Raw genomic sequence first — 8,921 nt, forward strand, 5'->3', positions numbered from 1 at the left:
GCCCGGGCAGCCCAGGAGGCACCGAGGGTGCTCAGCACCCGGGAGGGATGCAGGGACGCAAGGTGCCCCGGACTGGCACGGCGCCCTGGAGGGACCCGGGTGCGCGTAGGCGAGACACGGGCACCGAGCACCTGCAGGGGACCGAGCGCCTGCAGGGCCGGGGCGTCGAGGCCCCGCCGCCGCGCTGCACCCCGCAGCCCACCGCCGGCGTCAACGGGTCCCCCTGAGCCACTGCCGGGCTCCCCGCAGCCCGGCGGCACCGGCGCAGGGGCTCAGGTGCGCCCGCACCCTATGGGCCGCTCTGCCRCAGCACCCCGGCCCCGCGGCACGCTGACGCCGGCAGCAGGGCCTGTCGACACCCGCCGGCCACATGAAATCACCGCTTCCCTGAAGCTGCCTGAGCTGGCACCAGGCTTGCGACTCATTTCCAGGCAGGCGGGTTGGCCTTCCGCAGGGGGGGGATTGCAGCACAGCAGCGTTACCCGCATCCGCGTGCAACAGCACACGCCAGCCACGGGCTCTTGGCCCCGGACGTGTCCTCCTTCCAGGCCTGGAAAGGTTTGGTTTGGTGCTTCCCGGAGCTGATCCTCAGCTCACGGTGAGACCTTCCCTGCAAGGCCCTGGGAGCTTGYGGGTTTCCAGCCGGCATGTCGAGGGTGAGGCTACTCTGGGCTGCGGCACCGGGTGGCGGGGTGCACCAGCAGCGTCTTCGGGGTTGGACCTCAGGGCTGCCGCAGCTTTGCGAGCAGAGCCATGGAGTTTATTGCTGTGGCTTCATGTATTTTTTCGCCCCGGTGAAGGGCTTGCTGGCTGGAGGAGGAGGTGGAAGAATCGAGGTTGCTCCTGCTGCGTGTCCCTGCTGCTCTTACGCCATCTGGTCCCCGAGGGCCACACTGTGATGAGGCCAGGTAGGTCTGCACTTCGCTTTGGTGCTCTGATAGAGGGGTGAAACCTGTTGAAAATGGGCTCCCCTTCGCTACCATCCTACCCTCGTCACCTGGCCAGCCGCAGCCTGGCCAAGCCTCCCGCCCCGCGTTGTGCAAGGCCTCGCAGTTCCGCTGGCCGCACGCCTTACCCAACAGCTCCTTCCTCCGTCTCCCCCTCGTTGCAACATTAGCTGGCCCCATCCCACCTGTCTGGAGCCTTTTGTTGCTCCCACCCTCTGGCCGGAGCTCTCCCCTGCCAGCTGAGTGTCCGTTTTCCTTGTGTTGCTCCTCAGCTTTGCCCTCCAGCGGCTTTCCTTGCCCTTTGGTTGGCTGCCTGCCCCGAGCAGCTCCCTGGGGTTGGTTTGTGAAGTCCTCTGACACGTTGCTGGCTTCCACCCAAAGGCTGTCCCAGTGGAGGGCTGGACCCCGTGCCGAGTGACCCTGCGGTGAAGGGGGTGCCAGCAGGGTGCAGGGCATGGAGGGCCACCACGGCGGGTGACTCTGGTGGGCTCCTACATTCTCCTTCTCAGGGACAGGGGATGGCCACGCTGCCCCAGGGTGTGGGGATGGGAGGAGGGCCCGGGGTGGGAGATGCTGCCTGACACCCAAAGGGCCTCTCGGCTGGGCTGCTCCATATGGATGGACGAGAATTGATTCTGGGTCCAGATAATGTTTATGAGCAAAAACAAGCAATTACAGTCTGGCAGGAGCATAAATACAGGAGCCAAAGTTCCTGCGCTAGCCCTGCCTGGTCCTTCCCAGCTCCCTCGGCATCTCTGTGGTCGCCCTCCTCCCCGAACCTCCKCCCCAGTGCTCAGCAGACAGCCCCAAAACAGGGGGCTTCCCCAGCAGGGAGGCCGGTCCCTGCCCCTCGGAGCCGTGCCTGGCATGCCATGGGGTTCACGGGCCCGTGGCCCCACGCTGGTGCCCAGGGCTGGCCGGGGCAGAGGTGGCTTCAGTCCTCGGGCAGCAAGCCTGGCCGCACATGCCCAGCGCAGCTGGCTGGAGGGACTGGGTTTGGGCTCCCGTGTGGAGGTGAAGACCATCTCGGGCCATGCGGCGCCACGGCCCCGTGCCAGCGGGGTCTCTAGGGGGCTGCGCTCGAGCTGACCTGCCATCCCCAAGGACAACGTGAGTGTGGCAGACGGCGCCCAGGCCACGGGTCCTTCACTTCCGAGGGRCACGGCTCAGGCCCTTCTCGTAGCCGTGGCTCCAGGCCAGCCTGCCAGGTTCAGGGCTCCAGGACGGTCAGGGCTGCCTGGCATCGAGGAGACCAGGGCCAGGGCCAGCCTTGTCCCCAGCTAGGYGCTGTCACCTGCCCACTGCGAGCACAGCAGTACAGGGGCCCCCCAGCACATCTGCCACATCTGCCCAGGGGGCCCTCGGCACAGCTGCAGGACAGCAGTGCGTGGAGGGTGCCAGGCACAGGCTGGGGGGCTCAGCTCTCTTCTAGCAGCAAAGGGGGCACCTGTAGCCCCGCTCCAGGATGCCCACAGCGAGGCACCAACCCTGAGGCAGCAGAGGAAGGGCAGCCCCCCTGGAGCCCCCCTGGCATTGCCTGAAGATGAGCAAAAGCCCTGCTCACCCCTTCCCCAGGCAGCTTTGCACCCCATCTCTAACACCCAGTTTTCACGGTCCCACGGGTGGCTCTCCTGGGGTCGCTCCATGCCCTCTCCCCCTTGCTCACGAGGAGGATTGGGCATGGTCCGGGGTGCCTCGAGGGACGGGTGCCCCAGCCCAGCAGGGKTCCCCCCAGCTGGCACCACGTGTGGGCGATGCCCATCAGTACGTCTGGGGTGTCAGGATGAAGAGCCGGTCTTCCTCCTTGCGGATCCACTTCATGAGCTTGTTGACAGCACTGATGGCACCAGCCTTGGTCCCCAGGGGACTGTAGCATATGTAGAGCTCAAAAGCGCTGGTTACCTGGGTGAAGAAGCAGGGCACAYGGGCCCACAGCACATGTCAGCACCCTATGTGGGCCTGGCCACTGCCCATTTCCACCTACAGGCTACCAGGCATGGGCACAGGGGCTCCAGGGCAGACACGTGGGGTGTCAATGGGGCACCCTCAGCGGATGGCCACCCAYTTTGCTCAAAAGCAGGGAGTACCAAGCCCATGAGTTGCTCTGTCCCCCACCCCCTGGGGCAACAGGGTTGGCCCTCAGAGCAGATTTTCTCTGCAACACTGGGGAGTTCACAACAGGGGATGGCATGGCCTTTGGTGCCACAGCTAGCCATGCCCCTTGCTCCAGCACTCCCTGGCACAGGGCGTACATGGGGACCTGACCCTCTCTCCAGGCTGACCTTCAAAGGTCCAGAAACAGACTGGAGACCACCCTAGGGACCACAGTGCTGGCGTTGTGTCCTGTCAGCATCCTCTTGCTCTGCCATGCAAGACCAGAGAGGATGGCATCACCCAAAACCTATACGTGTCTGCTGCAGGAAGCCCGGGCTCAGCCACCCACTAGGACCACCAGCACAGGTCCTTACCCAAGCCAGGAGGTTTTCACGAGGGCCCGTGAAGTAGATGTTCTTCAGGGGGCGCGAAGAGTTGTGAGCCCGGCTGTGGAGGTACTGGTAGAGCCCCAGGAGCCTTTCCTTCTCCTCCTCCCGCACATAGGGTGCCTCAATCTCGGGGCTGCAGGAACACAGTGCCCCATTAACCCCCCAAGCTCCCTGGAGAAGGGCACTTGTGGAGGAGGTTCACCCCATGGCCCGAAGCCTTGGCCCGAGCATGGTGGCCTTCCTTGGCCAGCTCATGGCCCAGCACTGTCCCAGAGGCCTCACCTGGTGAAGAGCCCAGAGCTCTTGGACTTGTAGATGAAGTGCCGGAGGTCAGGAATGCCCACCTGGGCAACACTGTAGAAAGGGGTACGCAGGGCCTCCTGCAGGGCATGGTGTACCCCCCGCCGCCGCAGGCGCTCCTGGAAGCGCCGCTTGCAGTCGGAGACGGTGAAGAAGTCCTCGCGGTCAGTGGAGACCAGCAGGAGGCACAGGTCCATTTCCTGCTCCAGGTAGGAGATGTGAGCATGGAAGAAACCACTGGAGTTGAACTTGGGGAGGCAGATGGGAGTCCAGGCTTCRCCCTCCCGGAAGGAGGAGGAAGAGCTGATGAGGTTGAAGAGGAGATGCAGGTCGATGGGGTGGAGAAACTGGTCCTTCTTCCTGACAAGAGACACTAGCTGGTTCCCTGACAGGAGGATGGAGAACACGAGGCTCTTGGCCTTGGCTTGCTGGAGGCTGGTGCTCACAGCATCCCTGACGCTGGCAGCCAGGGGCAGGCAGCGCACAGCGCCCATGAGGAAGCTGGGATCATGGGCCATGAGGTCAAGGAGGTTGTCAGTGATGCGCTCAGAGCCGGCAAGCAACCTGCGCAGGTCGTAGTTCTGCTTCTGCTGGAAGATGTGGTTCAGCTGGGTCCAGGTGAGCAGGCTCAGGATCTGGTAGTAGATGTAGAGCAGCTCGTGGGCGATCTCCTGCTCTGACTGCCGAGTCCGTGCCACCGCCACCAGCACCAGCGGGCTCCTCCGCACGAAGACCACCTTGTAGCCATCTGCTTGGGAGGGAGGTCCCCAGGGAGGTGGGGAGAGACCTGTAAGCCCGCTGCTGCAACCGGGAGCCAGGCTGCAGCCCAGCCGGGCGTCCAGCGATGCCTCCCCCCAGCCACCTCTCTGCCCCAGGTGCCCCGAACGTGGGGGAGCGATGACCCTTAGCAGCACAGGCCAAGCCCTCCGTGCTGCCCACTGAGCCTTGCCAAGGACACCGCATCGGCCCTGCTGGATGAGCCCCTAGCTGATCCAGACAGGCCCCCCCCACGCCACACTGGGGCAGGCTGCAACGGCAACTGGTCCCGCTCGCCCCCAGCTGCCCCCCAGCGTGGTACCTGCATGGATGGACCGGATAGCATTTTTCTCGGCCTCCAGGAAGGACACCAGGGCCATCATGACCCCCATGGTGCTGGAGAGGGCCTCCTCGGACCCGTAGCGGGAATACACGGGCTTGCCCGCCTCGCTCAGCACGAACACGTGCTTCCGGTGCATGCGCCAGGCGTCCAAGGTGACGTCCTCCTCCTCCTTGCCCGAGAGCACCGAGTCGCGGCGGGGGGCCTGCGGGGACGGCTCCAGCTTCCCCTCCTTGTTCTGCCGCATCTCCTCTTCCAGGTCGAGGGCCATGCCTGTGAGCTGGGTGCTCAGCTCGCTGAAGTCCTTGCTGATCTGCTCCATGCTGGTGGGCTCGGCTGGCTCGCCCGGCCTCTCCTCCGGGCTCCGGGCCGCCGCTCCGCCGTCCTCGGGACTCGTCAGGTCCTCGTAGGAGCGGGTGTGCACAAACATGGCTCCCTCCTGGCCCGCCCCTGCCAACAACGGGCAGTGCAGCGTCCGGCCGCCTGCCTCCTCCGCCGACGCGGTGGCCGGCCGGAGGGTGCAAAGGGGCAGACGGACGCCGGGAGGCACCTTCCCTCCTGCCCCCTGGCCCACCACGGCCACCCAGGAGCCCCCAGTGCTGCCCGCCAGCCCCAGCCATCCCAGGGCACCCAAGGGTGCACGTCCTGCCGGCGAGGAGGCCCGGATGGCCCCGTCTGCCTATAACGAGGGGGATGCTTTTTTCTCATTAGCCCCTAACGAAGACAGCCGGCCGCGGTGCCCACGCCACGTGGCCCGACGCAGCCCCCGGCTCAGCGGGTTGCCCCTTACCCGGCTCCGTGCCCTGCGCCAGCCCCGGCGTAGGACTCTCGGCCCGCTCGGCGTGCTGCCCATCTCCCGGCGCCAGCGATCCGTTGGGCACTTCCCAGCCTTTCTTCTTGTGGACATCCGCAGCCATTCCTCGGGGCAGCACCTGCGTGCGACCCGCACCGTCAGCCCGCTGCCGCCTCCGTTTCGGCGCCTGCAAAAAGGGGCCCCCGAAACGCTCCTCTCGGAGCGGGTCCCCCTCCGCCAGGGGCCCGGCCGCTGCGGCAGCCGCAGCCCAATCCTGCTGGCTCAGCAGGCAGCACAAAGCTCCTGGTGAGATGTCGGGAAAGCTGCTCTAATCCAGCAGGATTTCCTCCCTCCCGTGGCGCCGGCCCCGGGAACGCGCCGCGCAGCTCTGCCCCTTCCAGAGTCCCGGCACCTTTCATCCAACCTTGGTCCAAATTGCCCCTGGAGAGAAGGTCTCCCGGGGCTGCTCATCCTTCCTCTGCCTGCTTCCGTAGTGTCCCGGCGGAGCAGGAAAATGGAGCCGGCCCCAGACGGAGCAGAGCYGCATGCGGAGCCCGGAGGCCTCATGTTTGCAAAGGGCGGATTTCTGCAGCCCGCTTCGGATTAGGCAGCTGGGACGCAACCCGCCAGGCCCGGCCAGGGACGCTTTTCCTGCGGCTCCAGCCGCTTCTGAAGCGTCGTGGCCACGGTGCCAGCCTGCCTGAACCCGTGCCAAGCGCAGCCCCCGTCCTCAAGCCCCCTCCGTGCCGTCTCACCCAGGCCCGGCCGGCGGGAAGCCCGGTGGGGGCAGAGCCCCGGCCGGGCCTCCAGCCCGCGCCTGCCTCTCCACCAGTGGCCAAAACGCGCCTGCAACCGGTCAGCAACTCACGTCACGCCAGCAAAAGCGGGACCCAGGCTGGCCCCGCGCTGCCCCGGTGCTCCTGCCGGARTTTCCCCGGCCTCCGCGATCGGCCGCCCGTGCCAGCAGGAACGCGGTACCACGCGGAGGAGGCCGTCGTCCCCTGCGCTGGGACGGAGCCCCGGGCTGGCTCCAAGCCGGGACGCTCTGGCCCCCGGCCCTGGCCATGGCCCAAAAGCCTGCGACGTCTCTGAGCGCCCTGACCCGCGCCAGGCTGGGGATTACAGCCCTGCCCTCGCCCGGCCCTTCCCTTCCCTGCTGCTCTGCACCGACTGATCCTGCTCGCGGTCGTACGAGCGCTGTAATTCCCTGTAATGATTTACAGCTCTGATTGCAGGGCCGTTACTGCCGGGGAACAACCAACCGTGACGGGCCTGGTGTCCCTTCCCCAGAGCCCCGGCAGCCGGCTGCTACCGGCACGCCACGTCCACGCACGTTCCCATGCGGGATTTCGCTCCGGAGGGTTTCATCCAAACCCCRGGCCAGCACCTCTGGGCTGGCTCAGGTCCCGGGCTGCAGCCAGGAGGAGGTGGCGTGGGGGGCAAGGGTCTCTCCGTGGAGCCCCCCGGAGTCCGGGGCTGCCAGSGTTTCTGCAGCTCTTGTCCTGCGGAAAACAGCATCAAGGGAGTCTCTTCTGCCTAGAGTGCTGGCAGCAAAGGGATCTGCCCCAGGGTCTGCAAAGGGATCTGCTCCAGCCTGGGGGGCGCGGGGACGTGGCCCCTTCTGCCCGCAAGGCAGCAGCGCTGGCGCTTGGCGCTGCCGCTCTGCACAAGGCTGCAGCRCTGGAGGGAGCAGGGCAGTGGGCTGGAGCATAGGGCCCCCCCTCCACCTGCAGCTCCCCCCACCTTGGGAGAGCCAGGGCAGGCCCCCAGCCCCACAGGTGACCGCAGGCAGGCAGGTTGGAGACTTGGGGCAGCGTAACTCTCCGCAGCTCCTCTGGCGCCTTTGCCCAGCCCCCACCATGCCCGTGCCGTGCTGGGAGCACGGGCGGGCACTAGGAAAGCGCCAGCTTCCCACCAGGATCCCGTACAACCCCGGGAGCAGGGGCTGCCGGTGCTGCCGCCCCGACCGCGGCTCCCTGCCAGCTCCGGTGCCGGGACYTGGGGGAGGGCTCCGGCCTCCGGCACGGTGGCGGAAGCACTGGGGAAAGCAGAGAGAGGCGGAGGCTAAGGACAACGCGAAGGGACCAACCTTCGTGGCTCTTCCCGTTGGCGCCGGAGGCCCAGGCGAGCGGCCCGGAGGGCACAGCCCGGGCAGGGACAGCCTGGCAGCCGCCCGGGCACGGCTCAGGCGGAGCGGCAGGGATGCGTGCCCCGGGCGGCCGGCTCCCTGCCCGCCCCTGCTCGCTCCGGGGTCGCGGGCATCGCCGGCAGCCCGGTTGCTCCGCTCCGGCGGCTCCAGCCGGGAAGGAGCCCTACAGCTGCTTCTCCTCCCCAAGGTCGGACTCCAACACCGCCAACCCCGCTGAATCCTGGGGACTGTAGTCAAGGCACAGGCGCTCGCCCGACCACCGCGCGAGGGGCTGCGGGGCTCCCGGGCCCCCGGCCCGCTCCCGAACGCCCCGCCGGCCCCTCCGGGGCTCCGCGTGGCTGCCCGGCCGCAGAGGCCCCCCCTCACCGCCCGGGGCAGGGGTGCGAGCCCCGTGGAGGCCGGCGGACGGCGGCCTGTCCCTCGGCCCAGCTCYGGGACGAGGGGGGACGTCGCTGGAGGGTCGGGCAAGGCGACGGCCCCGGGGAAGCGGCGGCCGTGAGTGGGGCCGAGCGGCTCTCCCGGGCACGGCGCTTTCCCTCCCGTGACCTCTCCCGCGCCAGAAGCCCTGGGATGGCGCTGGGGGCGCAGAGCGGCCCTGGAGCAGGGCGCCAGCAGGGCCCGGTGAGCGGCTGGGGGGAACGGGTGAGCGCCCACGCCGTGAGCGGCGGCGGGGGCGGTGGGGGTGGCGGCGGTGGGGAAACTGAGGCACGGGGCAGCCCAGGAGGCACGGCACCGCCGCAGGCAGCGAGGGGCCGCCGGGGCGCCCGGGCCTGGGGCCGCCCCGTGCCTCAGTTTCCCCGCCGCCGCCGCCCCCCCCCGCCGCAGACCCTCCCCCACCCCTCCGCGGCCCGGCCGCGACTACATCTCCCAGCGTGCCCCGGGGAGCACGGCGGCCGCCGGCCCGCCTCGCAAGGCACGCTGGGCAATGGAGTCCGCCAGGCCGCGGCGGCGCGGGGCATGCCGGGAGTGGTAGTAGCGCGGGCGGGCTGGCTGCAGGCGACTCCATCTCCCAGGGTGCCGCGCGCGGCGGAGGGCCCGAGCGCGGGCGTGTGTCGGGGGGGAGGGGGAGGCTCCGTTGCGGAAGTTCCGGTTCCCTCCTCAGCGGAGCGCTGGGCCTGGGGCGGCGGGAGCGGCGGCGCCGAGGTGAGGGGGC

At 68.3% G+C, this 8,921-nt stretch overlaps 2 protein-coding genes across 7 annotated transcripts in view; one reads left to right on the forward strand and one right to left on the reverse strand.

The window, feature by feature from the left end:
* Nucleotides 1-1,580: 1,580 nt before the first annotated feature.
* On the reverse strand, nucleotides 1,581-7,982 carry MON1A (MON1 vesicular trafficking associated A). Of its 6 annotated transcripts, none has more exons than XM_085313423.1 (7): nucleotides 7,709-7,982; nucleotides 7,007-7,121; nucleotides 5,617-5,758; nucleotides 4,809-5,276; nucleotides 3,713-4,481; nucleotides 3,416-3,563; nucleotides 1,581-2,849 (listed from the first exon to the last, which is right to left on the reverse strand). In XM_085313423.1, the coding sequence occupies exons 3-7, from the start codon at nucleotides 5,741-5,743 to the stop codon at nucleotides 2,709-2,711; spliced, it is 1,653 nt and encodes a 550-aa protein (XP_085169549.1). In that variant the 5' UTR covers nucleotides 5,744-5,758; nucleotides 7,007-7,121; nucleotides 7,709-7,982; the 3' UTR covers nucleotides 1,581-2,708. The 6 variants fall into 6 exon arrangements, with proteins under 6 accessions (XP_085169549.1, XP_085169548.1, XP_085169546.1 ...); XM_085313422.1 differs by having other exon boundaries at nucleotides 6,953-7,121; XM_085313420.1 differs by having other exon boundaries at nucleotides 6,882-7,121.
* An 851-nt stretch (nucleotides 7,983-8,833) lies between these two features.
* RBM6 (RNA binding motif protein 6) overlaps nucleotides 8,834-8,921 on the forward strand; it is a gene marked incomplete at its 3' end in the record, with an annotated part of 46,295 nt that continues 46,207 nt past the window's right edge. Inside the window, exon 1 of the mRNA XM_085313398.1 lies at nucleotides 8,834-8,911. The remainder of the gene's footprint in view (nucleotides 8,912-8,921) is intronic.

Source organism: Rhea americana, unplaced genomic scaffold (genome assembly GCF_003343005.1).
Source record: "Rhea americana isolate MKP2758 unplaced genomic scaffold, rheAme1 scaffold_384, whole genome shotgun sequence".
NCBI lineage: Eukaryota > Metazoa > Chordata > Aves > Rheiformes > Rheidae > Rhea > Rhea americana.